The 24,313-nt window shown below is 52.5% G+C and overlaps 1 protein-coding gene across 1 annotated transcript; it reads left to right on the forward strand.

The window, feature by feature from the left end:
- The first annotated feature begins 1,100 nt into the window (after positions 1 to 1,100).
- On the forward strand, positions 1,101 to 20,414 carry pnpla3 (patatin-like phospholipase domain containing 3). The gene is made up of 9 exons (XM_088923160.1): positions 1,101 to 1,308; positions 7,313 to 7,545; positions 8,008 to 8,073; positions 16,153 to 16,362; positions 17,646 to 17,706; positions 18,130 to 18,360; positions 18,624 to 18,756; positions 19,552 to 19,659; positions 20,102 to 20,414. Exons 1-9 carry the CDS (start codon positions 1,101 to 1,103, stop codon positions 20,334 to 20,336), a joined length of 1,485 nt encoding a protein of 494 aa, XP_088779286.1. The 3' UTR covers positions 20,337 to 20,414.
- The last annotated feature ends 3,899 nt before the right edge of the window (positions 20,415 to 24,313 follow it).

Below are 24,313 nucleotides of genomic sequence, written 5' to 3' on the forward strand. Positions count from 1 at the left end.
TTACCCCCGCACTATCAAACTATTAAACTCCCAGCCTCTCTCACCTACGATCTGAACCCTCACAGTGCCTTCTCTCTGGATCAAAACTCAAACACACATTGAAATCTACCTCTACTCCAGAGGGCGCCGTATAAACGGCTGACCCTGCGCTCTGACCCCAAGCTTCTCTCTCCCTGTCTGCGTGTCTCATGGAGAGCAAGCTGGGGTCTGCGAAAAGACAAATTCCTAATGCAAGAAATTGTATCTGGCCAATAAAGTCATCTTGTCTTATCTTAGATAAGGGACGGGAGAGCTCCCGGGAAAACCAGGCTGCTGCAGTAAGTGGTGTTGCTGGACCAGTAGGGGGTGCTCTTTCCGCGGGACTAGTATTCACAAACCAGTGCCCCGGTGTAGTGACTAGTGACCGGGGGGCGCTGTGATGTCAGACGAGCTGTCTTTCAGATGAGCCCTTAAACCAGGGTCTCAGCGAACTCGTCGTGAAACATCCCAGGGCACAGCCGGCGAGGACAGGGGTGTTAATCCTGATGTCTCTGGGCCTGAGTGAGTAGACTGCCCCCGTAATTCAGATGGTGAGGAATTAAGGCGGAATTATTATTATTATTATTATTCTTAATACCGCTCCAATAACTACTAGCGCCGCTTCTCACGTCGGTACTGCAACTGTCTCTTTCCAGCCGGATCGCGGACAGCTTTCCATCGTTAGTACCCGGCGGTGACTTGTTTGAATTCATTTCCATGACCAAATACCTGCTGAGATCAGGGAAAGTGGCCCCACAGGCGGCGCAGGCGCAGAGCCTCCCCGGGGGGGGGGGCGGGGGGGGCGTGTCGGCCCCACGCCATTGGGCAAGACGCGTGGGGTTATCCGTGCCGGAGGAGGGCGGCAGCTCTGGCTTTAAAGAGCGCTCGCCGGGCTGTCTGTGCGTGTGTGCGGCTGCCGTGTAGCTCTGCGGTTTTTCATGTGTTCAGTGTTGCGAGAGTGTTGAGGCAGGGAGATGACGCCAGGCGTGCGTTTTTCGTTTTAAGTTTGTCATTGTCCTTTTTTTAAAAAAAAAACTCTTTTTTTTTTTTGGAGTGCAGTGTAAGTGTGTGCGATTGGCCAGATGAAGGATCTTCTCCCGGGGATGTCTGGGCTGGAAGGAGGGTGGAATATTTCCTTCGCCGGCTGCGGGTTTCTGGGGGTGTACCACATCGGGGTGGCCAGCTGCCTGCTGGAGGTCGCCCCTCACCTGATCAGGGACGCCAACAAGATCTACGGGGCGTCCGCAGGCGCCCTCACGGCTGCGGCCATCGTGAGCCGCGCTTGTCTGGGTAGGTATGACTTAAAACATCATCATAGTCTTCGGGACTGGGGGGCTCGTCTCCCGTAGCCGCAGAGCTTGAGAATAGCATTACAACGTCTGTCAATGGCGTGTAATTTAAAACCGATATTAGACTCCTGATCAACTTGACCAAGTGCTGTTTTCCAGTGGGGGGGAAAGGGTTCTGTGCAGATAGAGACCACTTTTCTTTTGAAGCGACTGCTCGTGTGGGGTCTTAGACCCAAGAGCAGATGTGCTCACAGGACAGCCTTGACGCCGCTCGCTGGGTACCGGACTCTCCGGTGTTGAAATCCAAAAGTTTGTTTCTGCGGCGACAGCAAATCGGTAAAAACGGGACGACAGCGACAAGAGGATCCAGTTCCTCTTTTTAATCTTTTGAAGTGCACGTATCCTCTGGCTCTGCCCGTTTGCTTGGTCACAGCATCTGGCCACTGCGTGTCCGGCCAGTGTCCAAGGAGCAGTGACCACAAAGAGAGAGGGCTCCTGTCGGGCCAGCGGTGACCACAGAGAGAGATGGCTCCTGTCGGGCCAGCGGAGACCACAGAGAGAGAGGGCTCCTGTCGGGCCAGCGGAGACCACAGAGAGAGATGGCTCCTGTCGGGCCAGCGGAGACCACAGAGAGAGATGGCTCCTGTCGGGCCAGCGGAGACCACAGAGAGAGAGGGCTCCTGTCGGGCCAGCGGTGGCCACAGAGAGAGAGAGGGCTCCTGTCGGGCCAGCGGCGACCACAGAGAGAGAGAGAGAGGGCTCCTGACGGGCCAGCGGCGACCACAGAGAGAGAGAGGGCTCCTGACGGGCCAGCGGCGACCACAGAGAGAGAGAGGGCTCCTGACGGGCCAGCGGCGACCACAGAGAGAGAGAGGGCTCCTGTCGGGCCAGCGGTGACCACAGAGAGAGATGGCTCCTGTCGGGCCAGCGGAGACCACAGAGAGAGAGAGGGCTCCTGTCGGGCCAGCGGTGGCCACAGAGAGAGAGAGGGCTCCTGTCGGGCCAGCGGTGACCACAGAGAGAGATGGCTCCTGTCATGGGCTTCTCCCCAGCCCTGCAGCGAGACCAGAGTCGTGGTGCTTGTGCACTCGAGGAGAGTCTTGCATGAAGGGTGGTGGGTGCCTGGAGCAGAATGGCTCAGAAAGCCTGTCAGCGTCTGGATCCCGGGGTCGGTATCAGCTCAGAGCCAAGCCACGGGTTCAAACGGGCACCTGTTGGTTGTTTCCTTGCTGGCAGTTTTGTTTTCCTGCTCCCGGGCACACAGTATTTGCCCGGCTCAGCCACTAGCGGAGAGTTCTACGGCAGGTCGGTCTGTGTCGGTTCCGATACGCCACCTTCTCAGCTGCAGCGCCTGCAGGCCGTGGGGGGTGTCCGTGACCTCCTTTCAAAAAGGCTCAAGCGACCCATGTGAAAAGTCAGCGCTGCGCTGGGGGTGAAGCTTGATGACTTGAGCAGCTCCTCATGAGCTGGGAGAAAGTCTCTATGGGATGCAGGGTAAAGGCTGTTGTAAACCTTCTTTAAAGGGAGATTAGTGAGTTGGTAACTACCTTACTCTCCTGTCAGAGGAGATGGCTCTTTATAGGCAAGCGAGTCCTTGTTAGTTATGCCTGCTCTCCTGATCCCAGCTGAGCGGAAAGGGAATCTCGACTGCAAACTTGGGGAGCGCTGGGATCGGAAGGCCGCCCCAGGGCCCGACAGCCGATCCGCTGCTCCTTGGGGTCGGGCAGAGCCAGTCTGCGCTGGAAGGGATTCCCTTAGGCAGGGCTGTGCTGGAGCTCATACCTGACGGCTGTCCCAGGACATGGGGCTGTCTCTGTGGGCTGTCCCGGGGATGCTCTGGGAGTCCCCCAGGGGGCGCTGCTGTCTTGGCAGAGGAAGAAGAGAGCTGGGTCCCTCCCTGGAACCAGCAGACCTGCCCCTGTGCCCCTAATTAAAAGGATAGAGAGATGCAGATCTGCTGCTTCCATTATAAACCCGACCGCAGGGGGGCGCAGCTGAGCTTTGTGTCCCAGCTTGGTGAGAGGGAGGGGCGTGTCGGCCAATCCGGTGGCCCGGCTTGGTGAGAGGGAGGGGCGCGTCGGCCAATCCGGTCCCTCGGCTTGGTAAGAGGGAGGGGCGCGTCGGCCAATCCGGTCCCTCGGCTTGGTGAGAGGGAGGGGCGTGTCGGCCAATCCGGTGGCCCGGCTTGGTGAGAGGGTGGGGCGCGTCGGCCAATCCGGTCCCTCGGCTTGGTGAGAGGGAGGGGCGTGTCGGCCAATCCAGTGGCCCGGCTCAGCTGTTTGGTGTTGTATGCTGCTTGTAAACCTTGCTTTAAAACGGATCAATTTGAACAGCTTTCAATTGTTAATCTATTTATTTACATTTTCTCAATGTTTTTACTGTATATTGTATATACTGTAATGTTTTTATTGTAGAGTGTATGTAAAGTGCCTTGAGAACACTGTACTGAAAAGCACTATATAAAATAAAATTAATTGATTAATTGATTGATTTATAGGTAGGGGCTATAGAACATGGGTGTTGCTTTCAGCATTTGATAAGGATAAGTAGGAAATAACTGTTACCGTCCTGAGGGTGATATGTATTTGCTGAGCTCAGCTGGAATCATATGTAGATTCTTGGTCACAGGGGAGAGTACACAGAGTAAACTCTGAATATCAACCCAGCCCCAGTGTGTGCACAACAAATAACATTTAGCACAACAACGCCCCTTCCTGCAGCTGACTTGTTGCTCTCCTGCCCCGTGTTGCTCATGCTCTCTCTCTCTCTCAATTTCAATTCAATTCAATTCAAGGTGCTTTATTAGCATGACCGATGGGTACAATCAGTGTTGCCAAAGCAAATAAAAATTCACTTTAAACAAAACAAAAAATAAAAGTAAAATAAAATCTACGGACATATTACAGACATTTACAACAAAGACATGTTATAAAATATTTACATAGACTGTAGACAGAAGGAGCATTATTGGGAGACAGACTCACTGTTCCTCAGGCTGTGACAGGAGATCACGTACTGGGCTGCCAGTTCAATTGAGTTCCTTCCTCCCTCTCCCAGTAGGATTGGGACCCGTTGTGATTCTGGCAGGTGTGGAAACTCTGGGAATAGATTTCTGAATTTAGGGAAGGATGTTTCTCTAATCCCAGAGTATCTGTCACAGTGCAGTAGGAAGTGCACCTCTGTCTCTATTTCTCCCCGCTGGCAGTGGGAGCACAGCCTGTCCTCTCTGGACAGCCAGGTCTGCCTGTGTCGCCCAGTTTCTATGGCCAGGCTGTGGTCACTGAGCCTGTACTTGTCAGGGTCTGTTTCAGTTTGTTGTTTCTTATCTTGGTCAAATATTCGTATTGTGTATTGTCTGTTTAGGGTTCTGTAGCATTCCAGTTTATGTTGTGTTTGTGTTTGTGTGTCCCAGTGTGTGAGATATTGCTGTTTGATCTGTGCTGTGATGTGGTTGAGTCTGGGTTGTGGTGCTCTAGCAGTGCTGTCCTGTGGCTGGTTAGTGTCGGTGTGGCTCAGGTCAGTGAGCCTCAGGACCAGCTGGCTCAGGGGGCACTGTTTTGGGCTCAGCTCTTGGCTCAGCAGGGCTTTGTGGTGGTAGGAATTTTGGTCGCTGTTTTTTAGGTGTAGCCAATACTTTAATATTCTTTTCTGTATGTTTATCAATAGTGGGTACTGGCCTAATTCGGCCCTGCACCCGTTGTTAGGTGTTTTTCTCTGCACATGGAGGATGTTTCTACAGATCTCCATGTGCAGAGTTTCTGTGGGGTGTTTGTCCCATTGAGTGTACTCCTGGTCTGTGAGGGGACCCCACACTTCACTGCCATATAGGGCAATGGGTTGGATTACACTTTTAAATATTTGGAGCCAGATTCTTGTTGGTGGGTTGATGTTGAAGAGCCTCCTTCTTATTGCGTAGAAAGCCCTGAGTGCCTTCTCCCTCAGTGCCTTCACTGCCAGGTCAAAACTCCCAGAAGAGCTGATAGTGAGACCGAGATATGTGTAGCTGGATGTGTGCTCCACTGTGTTGTTGTTAAGTGTGAATTTGTACCTGTTTCCCTGAGGTCTGGCTTTATTCTGGAAAACCATAACTCTGGTCTTGTCCAGATTGACTGTCAGCACCCAGGTCTGACATTACTGCTCCAGCAGTGCCAGGTTCTGCTGCAGCCCCTGTTCTGTGGGTGACAGCAGGACCAGGTCATCTGCATAGAGCAGGAACTTGATTTCTGTGTCATGTAGTGTGAGACCAGGAGCTGCAGACTGTTCCAACATTCCTGCCAATTCATTGATGTAGATATTAAACAGTGTTGGGCTCAGGCTCCATTTGCTCATTTGCTCTCTGAATACATTAATTTAATGATATCATACACCTTGCCCCCTATGCCACTGGAGTAGTTTGTAAAACAATCTTTCATGCCAAATCGAGTCAAATGCTTTTTTAAAATTGACAAAGCAGGCAAAAAAGTTTCCTTTGTGTTTTTGGTGGACGTGTTTGTCTATCAGTGTGTGTAGGGTGTAAATGTGATCAGATGTGCGGTGATCTGGCAAGAAGCCAATCTGACTCTTGCTCAGGACATTGTGTTCGGTAAGGAATGCCAGTATTCGTGTATTTAGGATACTGCAGAATACCTTCCCCAGGTTACTGTTCACACAGATGCCCCGGTAGTTGTTAGGATCGAGTCTATCTCCACTCTTATAGATGGGCGTGATCAGTCCTTGGTTCCAGGCCTCGGGGAAACATCCAGCTGTCAAGATGAGATTGAGGAGTTTGAGGAGGGCTTGTTGCAACTTTGGGCTGCTGTGTCTCAGCATCGCATTTATGACTCCATCTTGGCCACAGGTTTTGCGTGGTCTGAGGGCCTGGAGTTGGTCCAGTAGCTCCTGCTACCAGTGATTGGGGAGTCTAAGGGGTTTTGGTTGTCTTTGATAGCCAATTTCAAAATTTTGAGTTTTTCATAAATGATGTTTTGGTCTGATTGATTTGTATTTGGGAGCTTTTGATAGAGATTTTCAAAGTATGTTTGTCAGATTGTTCCATTTTGGATGGCCAATTCTTCTGGTTTTGATTTATTTAAATTGTTCCACTTCACCCAGAAACAGTCCTGATTTAGTGACTCCTCAATTTCTGCAAGTTGTTTGTTTATGTATGTGTTTCTTTTCTTTTTCAGATTGTGTTTGTAAAGTTTTACAACCAGCCTGGTTGAGGTCGTACAGCAGGCTGGGCTGTGTCAGTGTGTCTCTGTGCTGGTGTGCTCTCTTCATGTAGAGTGTGATCTGGCTGTGGTTGGAGAGAGGAGTTTGTGGCCTGACAGTGAAGGCACTGATACAGGAGGGGTCCAGGTCGGTTGTGGCGTAGTCCACCACACTGCTGCCCAGAGCTGAGCTGTTGGTGAACCTGCCTAGAGAGTCCCCTCTAGTCCTGCCGTTGACAATGTACAGGCCCAGCCCTTGACAGAGCTGCAGCAGCTCACACCCGGTGCTGTTGACCGTGGTGTCATGGCTGCATCTGTGTGAGGTGACCGGTGTGTGGTACAGAGAGGATTGTGTGAATACGTGAGTGTTTCCATGTGTGCTGGTGAAGTCTGCCAGTGTGCCTGTTCGTGCATTGAGGTCACCACAGAGCAGCACGTTTCCCTGGCCCTGGAAGTGACCGATCTCCGTGTGGAGACTGGGGAGAATTCCCTCACTGTAGTAGGGGGATTCTGAGGGCGGGATGTAGACAGCACACAGGAAAACCTCATTTTCTGTACAGATGGTATTTCTTTTGATTTTAAGCCAAACTCGTGTCTCTTCTCTCTTTACTAGTTGAATGGAGTGACTGAGCTCCGCTCTGTACCACACAATGATCCCCCCAGAGTCTCTGCCCCGGGTGATTTGGGGTTTTTTGACAGAGGGCACCATGATCTCCTTGTAGCCTGGGGGACAGTGGGACAGTTACATTCTTGATGAATTCAGGATCAGTGCTCTTCAGCCCAAATGCTGATGCTTTCTCTCTCTCTCTCGCGCAGCCCAGTGCTGTGAAGATGTCATGGAAGTGGCGAAGGAAGCCAGGAAGCGGAACCTGGGCCCCCTGCACCCCAGCTTCAACATGGTGAAGATCCTGCGCAGCGGGCTGCACCGCGCCCTGCCCCACGACGCCCACCTGCTGGCCTCGGGCCGCCTCTGCGTCTCGCTCACCCGCGTGTCCGACGGGCAGAACGTGCTGGTGTCGGACTTCAGCTCCAAGGAGGAGCTGATTCAGGTACGGGCCTAGGGGCACACTCTCCAGCTCCCAGAGTCTCACTCTCCAGCTCACCCCAGCTCCCAGAGTCTCACTCTCCAGCTCACCCCAGCTCCCAGAGTCTCACTCTCCAGCTCACCCCAGTTCCCAGAGTCTCACTCTCCAGCTCACCCCAGCTCACTCTCCAGCTCTCTCCAGCACCCAGAGTCTCACTCTCCAGCTCACCCCAGCTCCCAGAGTCTCACTCTCCAGCTCACCCTAGCTCACCCAAGCTCACTCTCCAGCTCTCTCCAGCACCCAGGGTCTCACTCTCCAGCTCACCCCAGTTCCCAGAGTCTCACTCTCCAGCTCTCTCCAGCACCCAGTCTCCCACTCCCCAGTTGAGTGAAGACCTCCTGTCCCCGGTTTCTCTCCACGCACACCCCGGTCTCGGGCGCTGCTCGGGGGCGTGGCCCAGTGACGCTGCGGTCTGTCTCTCTGCAGGCGCTGATTTGCAGCTGTTTCGTGCCCATTTACTGCGGCCTGATCCCGCCCCTGTTCCGCGGCGTGGTAAGTGTCGGACCCCTGGTGATGGAGCGAATGGATCCATGTGCGCACATCTCCGCCTGGTGGCGGTCCTGGTTTCCACTGCCCCCCATGCTCGCTCCACAGGGTGCAGGTTTCTGGTCTGGGAGCTCGTGTGCGAGTTACTGCGTTGTTGGCACAGGACTGCACTCCCCCTCCCTCCCCTGCTCTGCTGGCCTTTGGTCCCTTTCTCTTTGCTCTGCTTGATGACCAGAGCTTCCCGTCTCGCTACAGGGTACTGTGTGTCTGCACAGTGTGCTCAGCGTCTCTGTAATCTGTAGGGACTTGCATTGCTGAAGAACGGAGCCGATGCCCCTGCGAATCCGGTGCTCAATTAAACAAGAACATGTAAGAGCTCACTGTTCACAGGAAGGCCCCGACAAAGCCCAGCGATGCCGCCAGTTCAGAACTGCTGGATACCAAAGCCTCCTGGCCAGTAGCTGAGGTGTTACCCTGACAACTGTTGTCATGGCAGCAATAAGGCTGGGGAAGCCAACCTACTGCAGCAACTTTTACTTCCAGGAAACATCAGTGAATAGTGCTTCTAATGCGGCTTCTCTGTCCCTCTGAGCGAGGGATGTCCGTTCACTGTTTTACTCTGTTTGCCAGGGCGTCTGGGGGCTCAGGCTCAGGTCTTCCCCTCTGCTAAAATTAGAAGGATCGTAAATACCCCAAAAATAATAATGCGTGTGTTTCACTGGTTTCATACATTGACTAAGGCTCAGATCTAAAGTCTTATAGTTGGGGTGTCCCCTGCTTCTGTGCTGCATGTGAGGCAGAAGATGTGGTCACTCAGGTGGGCTGGCGAACTGCAGTCAGCCGTGCTCGCCGATGACCCTTCACTGAAACCAGGTGCAAAGAACAATAGTAGCTGAAGTTTGTGGTTTTGTCTTTTTCATTTCTGTATTTAGGGTCATTCCTGAAACTTGAAGGACTGCAGCTTAGGAAGACATTGAACATTTCCTAACCAGCTCCGTGTTGGGGGACAAACAAGTGCCCTGTTTGTTTTGGCATGGCTGCAAGCCTTTAGACAGGAGATCTATGGTCAGAAAGGTGTGAATAGCTCATCTTTCGCCTTCTTGGAAGTGCGCAAGTCTGCACATCGCACTGCTTCGCCTACTGAGGCGGGTCGTACCGGGGGCAGCAGAGCCGTGTGGCTCACCCTCTGCGGCTTGGGACACTGCTGGGAGCCGGGGAGCACCTGGCTGGGATCTGTCCGCGTGTCGGGACTGCAGAGGCGCTGGCGGAAGAACTGTAGGGAAGAGTAGGTGGGTGGACAAGGAGCAGTACTTACAGAGGTGTAGTGGACAGCTCAGTTAATACGTAACCACCCTGACGAGAGAGAAGAGTCAGCCAGGAGGCAGGTTCCTGCAGAATCGGAATTAAAATCTGAACACAGCATGACGTTTGCAGGAGCAGTCACAGGGCCCCAGGACCCACTGGTGCATGAAACCGCTGTGCAGATTCCTCCTGTAGAAGAATAAAACGTCTTTTCAGGTCATGTTGTGTGTACATGTACATGTTGTGTGTTGTTGTGCACCAAAAATGTGACCCCAAGTTCTGGGGAGGATATGGTCTGCCCTGCTGATGAGCTCCAGTTTGACCCCCGCGTCTGACACAATTCTGAACAGGATCTTACGAAACCGGAGCTCTGTCCGAATGCTAACGAGCATTGGTCAGCCCTGTCCAGAGACTGGGGCATGCTGGGTCTGCAGCTATTTTGTCGTGTAACTTGTCAGTTGTGTACAGAGCAGAGAGCGTTGACCCCTTAATCTCACGAACCCCTGACCACGTCTTTTCTCAAGACCACAAGAAAAAACAAAGAGGGAGACCAATCAGGAGAAAATAAACACCGCCACGTGCTTTTTTCTCACTGCTGGCACGTGATCTAGCAAAAACAAATACTACTGATTTAGGAGCTCTCTTCAACAGTTATAATGCTCCGTTTGGCAAAACCTTTTCATAAGTGCAAAACCTACTACAGTTTTTAAAATCAAACAAGTTTTTAAAAACAACATTTTACAAAAAAACGCACCTTCCCCTATCTGTAACTGTGTGTGTGTATCTCCCATCTCTGCAGTGACAGTAGCGAAGGATCCTGACTCTCAACAGCCAGCAATCCATTGCCCACTTCTCTTCCAACCTTTGAAAGGGGAGTAAGATATTAATATTTCTAGCATCAGATTTCATTATGCTGGATGTGTAGAATGAGCAGAAAAAGTAACTTTGTAATTCACAGCAAAAATAATGTTTCAGTTCTGTTGATGGTATCTTCTGTAACATTTTCAGTTCTACTTGACGTGAACAAATAAATTGCATAAAAATTAATGAAGAAGTTATGGCTGCGTTTTTGAATTGTTGAGTGAATGTAGTTGTCTTGCTCTGTAACGTGCTTTCCGTTCAGCTTCAGGGTGAAAAAGGACTGTAGTCTTTTCCGATCGATCAGATTGAGATACGCGGTTGAATGCTCGGTTTCCACTGCTCTTGCAGGCAGTAAGGATAGAGCCTGAACCCATCTGACTGTCGCGCATCACTGCTCCTTCAGCTGGGGGCTTAGTACTGTGCAGTAGCCCCACTAGAACTGTTCCTGATGGATGTGCTAGACAAACATTAAAACATTCCCATGGTCTGCTGGCTGCTATCAAACCTTGTTGCTCTTGGTGGAGACGGGCCTGTTCGAGGGCTTAGAACGTAGCCTCGCCGCCGCGCCCTCCCTCGGGCCCGTTCGAGAGCGTAGCCTCGCCGCCGCGCCCTCCCTCGGGCCCGTTCGAGAGCGTAGCCTCGCCGCCGCGCCCGTCCTCGGGCCCGTTCGAGAGCTTAGCCTCGCCGCCGTGCCCGTCCTCGGGCCCGTTCGAGAACGTAGCCTCGCCGCCGCGCCCTCCCTCGGGCCCGTTCGAGAGCGTAGCCTCGCCGCCGCGCCCTCCCTCGGGCCCGTTCGAGAGCGTAGCCTCGCCGCCGCGCCCTCCCTCGGGCCCGTTCGAGAGCTTAGCCTCGCCGCCGTGCCCATCCTCGGGCCCGTTCGAGAACGTAGCCTCGCCGCCGCGCCCTCCCTCGGGCCCGTTCGAGAGCGTAGCCTCGCCGCCGCGCCCGTCCTCGGGCCCGTTCGAGAACGTAGCCTCGCCGCCGCGCCCGTCCTCGGGCCCGTTCGAGAGCGTAGCCTCGCCGCCGCGCCCTCCCTCGGGCCCGTTCGAGAGCGTAGCCTCGCCGCCGCGCCCTCCCTCGGGCCCGTTCGAGAGCGTAGCCTCGCCGCCGGCGCCCGTCCTCGGGCCCGTTCGAGAGCGTAGCCTCGCCGCCGCGCCCGTCCTCGGGCCCGTTCGAGAGCGTAGCCTCGCCGCCGCGCCCTCCCTCGGGCCCGTTCGAGAGCGTAGCCTCGCCGCCGCGCCCTCCCTCGGGCCCGTTCGAGAGCGTAGCCTCGCCGCCGCGCCCTCCCTCGGGCCCGTTCGAGAGCGTAGCCTCACCGCCGGCGCCTGTCCTCGGGCCCGTTCGAGAGCGTAGCTTTGCCGCCGTGCCCTCCCTCGGGCCCGTTCGAGAGCGTAGCCTCGCCGCCGGCGCCTGTCCTCGGGCCCGTTCGAGAGCGTAGCCTCGCCGCCGGCGCCTGTCCTCGGGCCCGTTCGAGAACACTGCAGAAACCATTGAGAACACGATCAGAGAACTAGTTTATTGACTCATATTTGCACTGCGTTCTGTAGCCTTAATAGACACTTTTTAAATTTGATCTTGACCTCTTAATATTGAAAGGCTACAATCACGTCATTACATAAGTAACAGTCTCTTGATAATCCAGATTGCTGGTTAATAGGTTCATCTTCGTACACTTTGAAATGGACCTTTTACAGAAACCCTGTGCATTTTGTCTTATTGCAGACAGGATCGTGGAGGTCCTGGTGTTGCCCTGGATTTGATATTGACCGTGAAATAGACTGTTACTAACGTCAAGACAGTCCCCCAGTGAAGAAGGGCATGATGCTGCAGTGCACAGAGGATGCATTGTGCTGCTGTTTCACCCATGTTTGTGTTCGTTAGCCGTGTGCTCCTTTATAAAATTGTGTTGAAGAAATAGAAACGTCATTTTGTCTGTCACATGACTGTCTGTTCCAGTTTCATGGTTACATGTGGTTGAATTCAGCCACTTGCGGTATGTGTTGAAGTATATTAATGCAAATAAAAGGATCTGAATTCGATTACCACACTAAGATTCCGTTACAAGGATTTGGCTTATAAATAAACTGCAGTTGGTAACTTGCTGTAGTCAGTTTCATCTGCGTCACTCCTGAAATGCCAACAGATGAAGAGAGGGACAAGTGAGTTGTGGGCTTTGAATATCCACCCTTGTTTTAGTGATTTGGCTGGATGTTTCTCACCACGTACAGGATTAGTGCCAACAGTCTGTTGTTCCCAGTGCTCCAGCTGGAGCTGCTCCAAGCTGGAGGTATCTAGGTCAGTCCCGCTGGTCTGGCCTAGTCTCGGATGAACTGCACCCGGACCGTCTGGGCTCAGCGTGCTTGAGCACCGAGTCAAATAATAATGAGCAACTTGCTGAAAGGGAGTCAAGCATGTAGGAGAGAAGGAGGAGGGGCAGCGTTTAAATACAATTTCGTTCCATTTTGGTGTCTGAAATGTTTTTTTTTTTTAAATGTGTAGCAGAAAATATTTCTTGTGTTATTTTTACTTAAAAGTAAAGTAAACTTAAAAGTACTTTTTGAAGGAAGCCCTGTGTAAGACATAGTGGTGCTGTGGTCTGGTCTTTTATCACCTCATTCAGCTCAAAGTCTTGTCCATTTTGATTATTGTGTGTCCTCGCTACAAGTTTTTTTTTTTCCTGAACTGAACAAAGCCTGATAATCGCATGATAGATGCTGCAGTAATCTTTTTTTCAGTAAGGGTTGAGGACAGCAGTCTGTATTGACTAGAATTGCGTCATTTCTGGGTGTTTTATGAGCAGCTGGACTCCGCAGTCGGGGTGGCTTGCGATAAGAAGGATGAGCACAGCGGCTCTCCTGCACCCAGCTCATGTGAATCCGGGGTGCCCTGTCCCAGCAAGCAACGGGCGCAAGGCACAGTGCACCCTGGGGATCCCTCCATTGAAAAGCGGTGTGAGGAATAAAAAGACATTGTGCTCTCTTCATGCTCTCTGTAGATGCATCTTTTTTGTCTTCTGTCATGTGCACAAATACTGTACAAGCAGTACAATACTGTAAGAAAGGCAAGACAAATCTGGCCATCTAGCCTGTTAGCTAGCAGTTAATTGGTAATCAGTAGTTATGTAACAGTAGTAGCTAATCCAAGGATCTCATCCAGTTTTCCAGTTTCTTGAAAGAATTAAGGGTCTCGGCATGTTCCCTGTTCCTCATGCTCTCAGTTTTAAATACACTTTCCCCCCGCGTCCTTGTTAGATGGGGTCTCTCATACGGACAAGTTGTTTCTTACGCCCGGCAGTAAGGAAAGCCAGCAGTAGCTGTAATGTTGCTGGCTAGGCTGTGGATCCCCAGCAGCGTCTCAGGCTGTGTGCTGGGGCGTCTTCCTGCTTCGTAGAAACAAGCAGCTCCGTTTTCAGAGTTCACAGGAGTCCTCTGTGGCCTCGTATACGATTTTGCTGTCCCCTGCCCTGTGTTTTCCTGCTGTGTCTCTGCAGGCCTCTGTGCATGCACACTGTATTTGTCTGCCTGGTGGGAAGAGGCTGTGCTGCAGCCCTGATCTGTCTGAAGGGAGCGGTTCATGAGCGAGGCTCGGTGCCCACGCGTCGCATAGCTGCGCGGACCCTGCTGTGCAGCAGCTGTAACCTGACACCCCGGTGTCCTGGGGGCCACGCAGGGAAACTGTGAAGGCACTTCATGCACTCCGGTGATACCTCCCCGAGTGCGCAGACAGGGTTGTTCGTGGGGACTCCTTATACAACACCTTTGCACATGGGGTCCCAGCTGGCCTGGCGATGAGGCACTTGGTATCGCTGCCTCTCAGCTTTTGGGTCCCAGACTCAGTTCTGGGGTGAAGCACCTTCTGTGTGGAGTTTGCTTGTTGTCCCTGGTTTCCCCTACATGCTCTGGTTCCTTCCCACAGTCCGAGACATGCAGTCTGGGGTTAATGGTGTCTCTTGACTGTCCCTTGTACCCCCCTGCTTTGTGTCCACTGTCGGCTGGGTGAGGGTCACGAGCAGATTTGTTCTGGTGTGGGTCTCTGTGCCCCGTGATGGCCTGGAGTCCTGTCCAGGGTGTGTGTGTCTCTGTGCCCCGTGATGGCCTGGAGTCCTGTCCAGGGTGTGTGTGTCTCTGTGCCCCGTGATGGCCTGGAGTCCTGTCCAGGGTGTGTGTGTCTCTGTGCCCCGTGATGGCCTGGAGTCCTGTCCAGGATGTGTGTGTGTCTCTGTGCCCCGTGATGGCCTGGAGTCCTGTCCAGGATGTGTGTGTGTCTCTGTGCCCCGTGATGGCCTGGAGTCCTCTCCAGGGTGTGTGTGTGTCTCTGTGCCCCGTGATGGCCTGGAATCCTCCAGGGTGTGTGTGTGTGTGTGTGTGTGTGTGTGTGTGTGTGTGTCTCTGTGCCCTGTGATGGCCTGGAGTCCTGTCCAGGGTATGTCCTACCTTGTGCCCACTGCGGTCCTGTATTGGACAAAGTGGTTATTGAGAGCAGATGGGTGAATGGGGGCTCCCACAGGTTTCTGAGGTCTCTGATGGTCTGGTTATTGGGGTCGTCTGAAAAAGGGTGTGGCGCTCACAGCCTTTCTAGAGCTCAATTTCTAAAGGAGGACTGGAGTGCCTGTCCTGATGAAGGCTTGTTTGCTGAAATGTTGACAATTGTTACATAAAATCAATTTGAAATAGAGTGTCTGTCCATCCGACTTCGCTATTTGAATCTTTTTATTTTCTGTACAGTAGCTCAGTGATTACTCTATGTGATTTTTTTTTGTTAAACCATACAAGTTACAAGCAATGAGGTTTTTCACCAGTTTAAACCAAGAAAAGGTTTAAGTGTTTGTAAGAAGTAATCAACTGTATTTTTCAGCTTCTCATAATAAAATTTCAAATTTAATCAAAGCAGACCTAAGCACTGCTTAGTCTGCCACTGGGAGGATCCTCCAAGTCTGGATTTTTATTTAGATTACACGTTCAACTCAGGGAGAGGTGTTAGAAACTTCCACTCCGCTCAGAGCACCTCCCAGTTTCAGTTTTCAGAGACTGCAGGTTTTACCAGTAGCTCAGAAAAACACTTTTTAACTTGGAAGAAATGTTAATGTTTGAGAACCACGCTTAATTAGGAGGTTGTACAAGACATTCCTGGGATTTTGTTCATTGCAGAGTAACTGATTTAGGATTTCTGTTCATGTTCATGGATTTGCAAGGACACTGCAAGCAATTCATGTGTGTTTGCTGTGGTTGTTTAATTGATTTTTTTAAAGATGTTGACTCCACTTGTGAGCTTCAAAAGGTTTATTCTCCTTGATTTAGTGTAAAATATTTGTGGATGGGGGGAAAATGCATAAAGAATGGATTAGCTGCTTGTTTTGAGCCTTAATGTTTGCTTTTACTAGCTGTTATAAATATCGTCATAATTCCTGACATTTGCATGATGTCTTTCATTCCAAAAGATCACAAAGCACTTTACATATAAGACAGGACCCACCTCATCCATTCTGCACCAGCAGCCCCACCTGGGAGACATACAGGGGCCATTCTGCACCAGCAGTCCCAACTGGGCAACACACAGGGGCCATTCTGCACCAGCAGCCCCACCTGGGAGACACACAGTGGCCATTCTGCACCAGCAGCCCTACCTGGGAGATGCACAGCGGCCATTCTGCACCAGCAGCCTCACCTGGGAGACGCACAGTGGCCATTCTGCACCAGAATGGAATTTAGTCAGGACACCCAGATTTAACACCTCCACCCTTATCAACAGTGTCTCGGGATCTTTAATAACCAAGCAGTCATGACCTTGTTTCAACATCTCACCCAAACAACAAGCGTTCTCTCATTACTTTCCTTTCTCATAAAGTCAAATTTAATCAATCTGACAAGAAAAACCTATACAGTATTTTAAGTCCTCACTCTCTGCATTCTCTTCTGGTTTCAGCGTTATGTGGATGGGGGAATAAGCAATAACCTGCCCCAGTATGAACTGAAGAACACCATCACCATCTCCCCTTTCTCCGGAGAGAGTGACATCTGCCCCAGGGATAACTCCACCAACTTCCACGAGCTGCGGGTCACCAACACCAGCATCCAGTTCAGCCTGGACAACCTGTACAGGCTGACCAGGGCGCTCTTCCCCCCTGAGCCCAAGGTCAGCACTCTTTAACAACACTAGACACGTCACAGACAAGGAGAAGCCATTGGGCTAATCCAGATTGTCAGGTCGCTAGTTGCTAACTGATGCAAGGATCTGGTTCAGTAGTCAGTTTCTTGAAAGAAGCTGGGGTATTGGCTTCAACAACATGGCTGGGTAGCTTGTTCCCCACTCCCACCACCTCTTCGTGTAGAGAACTGCCTGCACGAGGTTCCAGCAGCCATTGTTATCTTAGATAACGATGACTAGTTTCCCTAGAAGACACATTGCCTTGGAAGTCCTGCAATATCTGCTTAGACAGGTTCTACTTTTGCAGTTTCACCTATTTAAGCAAATTCTACTGTGTATAAAAAAAAATATTCTTTTTTTTAATTGGCATATTCACTGGCTGCACAGCATCTTCGTCTGCATCACCAGACCTGCATCGGTCTCTGGAGTAGAGGCCCAGCTCGGTTAGCAAAGAGTTAACATGTCTGTGCAGAAGTGCATCATGGGTTGTGCTGTTATTCAGCGTCCTACATGTGCGCTGTGTGCAGACCTGTTATGAGAGTAACACCCTGCATGTAAGTGTTATGCTGCGAAATAAAAGAAACATTAAATTAGAAAAAACCCTCAGTGATCCCCTCAGTTATCACAGCCCCAGTTCCCATGTGTCTCACAGAAAACCAAATTAGAAGCAGAAGGAGAATTATACACACAGCAGGAGCAGATTTCACTGAATGTACTGACTTAAGCCTGTCTAAACCGCATCCTCTATTGCAAGAGACACAGCTGGATGTTTTTAAAATCGCTGAAAATGACGTTTCTTATCTCTACTGTGGGGAATTCTGGCTGGAGCCCAGGAGGAGTGGAGGGCGCCAAGAGGCTTATTTTAGAAGAATCGGAGTTCTCTTTAAGGGCAGCTGTGGCAGAGGGCAGACTGACACAGCCAGCTCGTTCTGCACATTCAGTACCATGGAGGCAAGGAAGGCTCTAACCCCTGACCCCTGACCTGTCCCCGCCAGAGTTCAGTGTCTTCCAGTTCGGAGCTGCGTTGTCTGGCTCGTGACATTGTCACATAAATCGACACGGCACGACCCACCTCACCCCACCCCCTCCCTCAGCCTGTTCATGTGGCTCGTGTCCGTCAGACCCGCTGCTCTCGGGATGAGAGCCAGGCTCAGTCCGATAACAACCTGCGTTGCGATCTCCTTACCTGGAGATGGAAAAGGAACCTAGGTTATCGCTCTTAATCTGAATAGATCATGCCTTGTCATAGTGGCTTGATTTCTGTATTCCAGATCTTGGCTGAAATGTGTCAGAGTGGATACAAAGATGCACTTCGATTCCTGAAAGAGAACAGTAAGCTCTTCCCTACTTACAAAAAACTTTGTTTTACTTCTGAAATGTAGCGCAGGCTCGTTTATGGTCAAGGATTGATGGGCCCCCCCTGGGTGCATCCTGGGTTCTTTTAAAGGTGCTGTAGCTCGGAGCTGCTCCGCGACACGGGAGGCCTGTGTGTGGAAATGGGGTGTTCTGGGATAGAGCAGCACGTGATGGCGGAGGCCGTGTGTGAGGGCGTGTGCGCGCCCCAGTCTGGCTTCTGTGCATGAACTGTCATCCCAGGGAGATCAGAGGGCTCGGGGCGGGGGGGGGGGTTTCAGGCCGGCGGCTTAGTCACGCATGCGAGATGGCCAAAAGCGCAATCCCAGAATGCACTGGGGGGGCTGTGGGGACATCACTTTCTGGAAGTGAAGGAGCTCACGGGGCCTTCTTGCGTTGCAGGTCTCACGAGGCCGCCCCTGGCCTCCGCGGGCCCGCCGGCGGTGCAGCCGAAGCACCCGAAAGCCACCTGCTGCCCGGGGCAGAGGGGGGGGAGGGACGGGACGCCAGCCCCCCGGCCCGAGGAGGAGCCCGCGGGGCGCCGGCTGCTCAGGAGACTCTGGCTGCTGCGCCAGGAGCCCTGGCGCCTGGACGAGCGCTTCATCGACAGCCTGCCGCCCACCCTCCGGAAAGGTACCAGCCGCGCCGTCGCCTGCTCCTCCGCCTGCGTCGCGACCATGAGCGCCGGTCGCCGTTTCCACGGCAGCTCTGGGGGACTTGGGAGGCTTATTACTCCCAATTACTCGCTACGTACGGCTGGGGGAAACCGTTCCCCCAGTCTAAAGGTGGTGCTGACTTACAGAGACCAGAGCCCCCCGGGACGGGACAGGTGTGGGTGGAGAAGCAGTGTGGCGATGGCTAACGAGAGTGCTGCCCCCTGCTGTCTGTGTCCGCAGTGTTCTTCGAGGCCTGCGAGGAGAGGAAGGGGCTGTACGCCCAGCTGACCAGCCTGCTGCCCGTGCGCGTGGCCTCCTACGTGCTCATGCCCTACACCCTTCCTGTGGAGTCTGCGTACTCGGTGGCACTGAGGTACAGCCTTCGGCCTTCCTGTGCTGCGGCCAGGGGTGTCTGGTATAGAGAGCACGTGTGCTTGGGTGTGGGAGCTCAGCAGCGCCTTGTGTAGACCCTGCACCCCCGTGAACAGCTCCTTCTCACTGGAGTGGCATCCCAGGGCACATTCCGGATGCTGCAGTATCGCTGTGAGCACTCATGATGACCTATAGAACTGTGAGAAGTACCGTACTTCTCTAAAGGTGACTGTTTTTTTTTGAGAGAGTTACCGGACGTCTAGATCTTAGCTCACGCAGCTGTTGAGCTGCGGTCTGTGACCCGTACACTCAAGAATGCAGTGGGGCGGGTCATGAACCGTCATGGGGTTGCCTGGACGTTCTCCATGTACGAAACCAGGGGCCCAGCCAGTTAGGATGAACTTTGTTTCTAGCGGCAGAGCAGCTCCACCTGGTGGGCTTTGCTGTGCCTGTGGCGTTTGGAGATTAAACTCCCATTCTCTCCCTGTTCTGCACAACAGGCTGTCAAGCACTTGGCTCCACAAACGCCCAGGGGAAGTATCGTATTATTCTCCAGTGCAACAATTTAAGCTAAAAAAATAACTTTCCTGCGATGTATAATTACTTGCATTCCAAAGGCATGTCTTATAGACTAGGCTCGTGGCCTCTGGAGCTCTGGAGTTTGTACAGTACGTGAGGGGTGTTGTGCTGAGCTCTGTGCGAGGAGGCGGGCGGTTCGTCCTTCTGCTCCGCTCTCGGGCGGGAGCCCCAGCTGGGGCTGGCTCTGTCCTCACGCCGTGCTCTCGCTCTGCGGCAGGCTGGTGGAGTGGCTGCCGGAGCTGTCGGACGACGTGCGCTGGATGTGCCACCTGGCCGGCTCGGTGTACAGACGGGCCTGGGGGAGGGCGGCACCCGACGCGCCCAGGTGAGCCCCCGCTGCCCCAGGAGGCGCGCTTCTAAAATGTGACGTGATGGGGGTGTCTAATATCCTCGTACTTTATACAGCGTCACCGTGCTTCAACAGCCTGGTCTCTGCTGGTTTCTTCCTCCTCCACTACTCTCTTCCTTTTTCAAGACATTCCGAATTGTGGGTTTTGCGATGCCCAAGCTCTCTGCAGTGCTTCTAACTGGAATTTCCTGTGCTCTCATCTTCGCAATTGCTTGCTTTTCCACTGCAGATGGTTTCTGCCTTCCAACTCGAGAGGCAGAGCCCGCAGTGAGGCCCCACGTCTGTCTGTCCTCTGTCCCAGTACTCGTGCTCTCCTGCAATGGGAGGATTGAACGCAACAAATAAGATTGAGGTGTGGCGGGATCTTTCCCGCGGGATGATCCGCGGTTGTGACTGTAGACTGTCCTCCTCCTTGCAGCCGGGCGCCTCTCCGCAAGTGCATGAGCCTGCCCCCGGCGATGGAGACGCGGCGCCCTGGCCTGGGCCTGCGGGGGAACGCCCACATGTCCTCCGCGGAGCTGGAGGCCTGGTACTGGGGCCTCCCCGGCTCGCCCCTCTCGCCTGCGGAGACCCCTCGCGTCCGCTTCTTCGACAGCTCCGAGGACTCCGAGTCGGAGGCGAGCGTGGCGGACGAGCTGGAGCCCGAGCTGTGAGCTGCGCGGCCACGCTGGACTGGTCCCGCTGCGTGTCCCGCCAGGCTGCTGCACGGCGGCCGGCGCCCTCGCCTGCTGTGTGTGTGCGGGGTGCTCCGTGTGTAGGGTACTGGATGTGTAGGGTGCTCTGTGTGTATGGTGCTCTGTGTGCGGGGTATTGTGTATGTAGGGTTCTGTGCGTGCGGGGTGCTCTGTGTATGGAGGGTGCTCTGTGTGCAGGGTATTGTGTATGTAGGGTTCTGTGCGTGCAGGGTGCTCTGTTTATGGGGTATTGTGTATGTAGGGTGCTCCGTTTATACGTTGCTCTTGGTATATGGTGCTCTGGGTGTAGGGTGCTGTGCACGCAGAGTGCTCTGTTTATATGATGCCCTGTGTGTAGGGTGCTGTGCATGCGGGGTGCTCTGTGTATGGAGGGTGCTCTGTGTGTATGGTGCTCTGTGTGCGGGGTATTGTGTATGTAGGGTTCTGTGCGTGCAAGGTGCTCTGTTTATGGGGTATTGTGTATGTAGGGTGCTCCATTTATATGGTGCTGTGTACGGAGGGTGCTCTGTTTTTATGGTGCTCTGTGTGCAGGGTACTGTGTATATACAGTAGGGTTCTGTGCGTGCAGGGTGCTCTGTTTATGGGGTATTGTGCATGTAGGGTGCTCTGTGTGTGGGGTACTGTGTGTGTGTAGGGTGCTCTGTGTGTATGGTGCTCTATGTGTAGGGTGCTCTGTGTGGGGGAAACAACGTGACTACCTGCTTGAAAATACTCAGGCAAAACTGTTACAGCCACCTAGAATTAAAAATGAATTTCCACGGTGCTCATTGCAGTTAACCTAGTTTTTTCTGTACCTTTTTGGGGTTGGAAGGCTACACACTGTAGACGTGAGGTTTTAATGTTTCACAGATGTGTATGTTTACATAGATGTATAGTAATATATTTCCGCATCAGATGCAGAGTATGTTCAGTGCTTAATATGTATACTTACAACCTCACACAAATTTGTTTAGTTGTTAACATCTAATATAAAACTGAACTCCAGAACATGTGGACTTCCGATACTGGCATGGGGGAGCACTTTAAACCACGAACCGTAGAGTTCAGTAATGATGGACTTGTGGTCTCTTCATTTCTTCTCATCACTGAGAAATCGTACCTCTGTGTAAATGAGACATTCAGTGAAAGAATGTGTATCTGGTGAAAAAAGAAAATTGTTTCAAATTGTTTAAGAAACTTGGAAACCACACAAAATGCCGGTAACTATTTACAGTATTAGAGTCAATCCTCCTGAATTTAATCGGAGAGCAGGAGAAAATATCTCCACAGGATTTCTTCTTTTGCTACCTCAGCCTTGATATGTTGAAGCTGCAAAGAGAATTCTAAATGCAGGAAGGAAAAAAAATGATTCACATGAAGTTGGTTTAATTGAACTCAACCTCAGATGAAGATTTCAGCGGCTTTTTCCTCTTTGGTGGAAACGAGGAGAGTGTCTGACGTCTGGTACATTCTGGCTCCTTTCCGAGTCGCCCTGATACCTTGCACTTGTAGCTGAGCGGGTGTGACCTTCAGGAGTATGAAGTTATTCAGCGTTGCGTCGTTAAATTATTGAATTGCTGCACCTTTAGGAGACAAGTGGACTCTGAGGTTTTGGACGTGGTGACAAGCACAGTGCGTGAGCTGTTGAGTATCTGCACACTTCCAGTCTGGTGAAAAAGGCTGTGCCTTCAAGCAACACTGGGATTTATTTTGTCACGTCCGGTTGTTTTGATCAGCCTTTTACTCACTTTTCTACTCTTTATATCATTTTTAAGTGGATACATTAAGCAAAAACAAAACTGAAACTAGATAGAATTATATTTTTGATTATACGTGTACGATCAATATATCTAAAAATAGCAGATTATATTGTGTAGAAAGAATTTGTATTTTGGAAATGTATGTCAAGATGAATTGGTGAATGTCTTTAAAAAAAAAACTTGGGTCTAATAAAATGTACTTTATTCCATGTCTTTACATTTTTATGTGGAGTCTTTGTGTTGATTTCAATAAATCCCTTTTTATATTGTGAACAGTTTTGTCTTCAGTGCAGTTTTTATCCCTCAAGGGCAGGTTCTGTAGGAGGAAGAATGCAAAAGTTTACAATTTGAGCTTTATGCTTTGACAGTTCCTCCTTAAGCCCAGGATGATGTTGAAAGTAAAGTTTTCTTTACCTCAGAGGACAGCAGTAGCTGTAAATATGTAGTAGACTGTAGACAGTAGACTGTTTTAAATTAAGAGCAGGTTTCCCACCCCACAGCCTGATCTCATTACTATGGGTTCTGTTCACACCTGTAGGGATGTTGACTCCGGTTTTCTGGGTAAATTCCACCCTGGGCTTGAACAAACCAGTCTCCCTAAAGGTCCCGCTTAATTCAGCTGGTGAAGCAGTTTCTCTCTTCTCCACATCTGCTGTGCAGTGAGGCTGCTGCGTGTCTCCCAGGTGGGGCTGCTGGTGCAGAATGGCCTCTGAGTGTCTCCCAGGTGGGGCTGCTGGTGCAGAATGGCCTCTGTGTGTCTCCCAGGTGGGGCTGCTGGTGCAGAATGGCCTCTGAGTGTCTCCCAGGTGGGGCTGCTGGTGCAGAATGGCCTCTGAGTGTCTCCAAGGTGGGGCTGCTGGTGCAGAATGGCCTCTGTGTGTCTCCCAGGTGGGGCTGCTGGTGCAGAATGGCCTCTGTGTGTCTCCCAGGTGGGGCTGCTGGTGCAGAATGGCCTCTGAGTGTCTCCCAGGTGGGGCTGCTGGTGCAGAATGGCCTCTGAGTGTCTCCCAGGTGGGGCTGCTGGTGCAGAATGGCCTCTGTGTGTCTCCCAGGTGGGGCTGCTGGTGCAGAATGGCCACTGTGTGTCTCCCAGGTGGGGCTGCTGGTGCAGAATGGCCGCTGAGTGTCTCCCAGGTGGGGCTGCTGGTGCAGAATGGCCTCTGTCTGTCTCCCAGGTGGGGCTGCTGGTGCAGAATGGCCGCTGAGTGTCTCCCAGGTGGGACTGCTGGTGCAGAATGGCCTCTGTGTGTCTCCCAGGTGGGGCTGCTGGTGCAGAATGGCCTCTGTGTGTCTCCCAGGTGGGGCTGCTGGTGCAGAATGGCCACTGTGTGTCTCCCAGGTGGGGCTGCTGGTGCAGAATGGCCGCTGAGTGTCTCCCAGGTGGGGCTGCTGGTGCAGAATGGCCTCTGTGTGTCTCCCAGGTGGGGCTGCTGGTGCAGGATGGCCTCTGTGTGTCTCCCAGGTGGGGCTGCTGGTGCAGAATGGCCGCTGAGTGTCTCCCAGGTGGGGCTGCTGGTGCAGAATGGCCTCTGTGTGTCTCCCAGGTGGGGCTGCTGGTGCAGAATGGCCACTGCGTGTCTCCCAGGTGGGGCTGCTGGTGCAGAATGGCCGCTGTGTGTCTCCCCCAGGTGGGGCTGCTGGTGCAGAATGGCCGCTGTGTGTCTCCCAGGTGGGGCTGCTGGTGCAGAATGGCCACTGCGTGTCTCCCAGGTGGGGCTGCTGGTGCAGAATGGCCGCTGAGTGTCTCCCAGGTGGGGCTGCTGGTGCAGAATGGCCGCTGAGTGTCTCCCAGGTGGGGCTGCTGGTGCAGAATGGCCGCTGTGTGTCTCCCCCAGGTGGGGCTGCTGGTGCAGAATGGCCCCTGTGTGTCTCCCAGGTGGGGCTGCTGGTGCAGAATGGCCACTGTGTGTCTCCCAGGTGGGGCTGCACTTCAGTGGGTCCTCCTCCACTGTCAGTGAAGCACTTAAGGATGAAAAGTGTAGTATCAAAATAACACATCAGGTCTTTTGTGGGAGGAAGTTGAAGCATGACTGTACTCCTGTTTATTTCCCATTGTGTTTTAATATTGCCCAGTATAATTCTAGCCAGTATCATATCTTCCCCCACTTTGCATTCCCAAGCTGAGCCTTAGCTCTGGTGTGCTGACAAGATACCGGCCCGGTTCACACTGGTTTCTGAAACCCTAAAAAAAGGCAA

This window comes from Atractosteus spatula, chromosome 8 (genome assembly GCF_055471065.1).
Source record: "Atractosteus spatula isolate fAtrSpa1 chromosome 8, fAtrSpa1.hap1, whole genome shotgun sequence".
Lineage (NCBI taxonomy): Eukaryota > Metazoa > Chordata > Actinopteri > Semionotiformes > Lepisosteidae > Atractosteus > Atractosteus spatula.

Bases quoted from the DNA above. Each gene is read 5' to 3' on its own strand.
- pnpla3 (XM_088923160.1), top strand. From the start codon at position 1,101: ATGAAGGATCTTCTCCCGGGGATGTCTGGGCTGGAAGGAGGGTGGAAT. The intron at 17,707-18,129 runs GTAAGCTCTTCC...CTTGCGTTGCAG, and splicing joins TCGATTCCTGAAAGAGAACA to GTCTCACGAGGCCGCCCCTG. The intron at 18,361-18,623 runs GTACCAGCCGCG...CTGTGTCCGCAG, and splicing joins GCCGCCCACCCTCCGGAAAG to TGTTCTTCGAGGCCTGCGAG.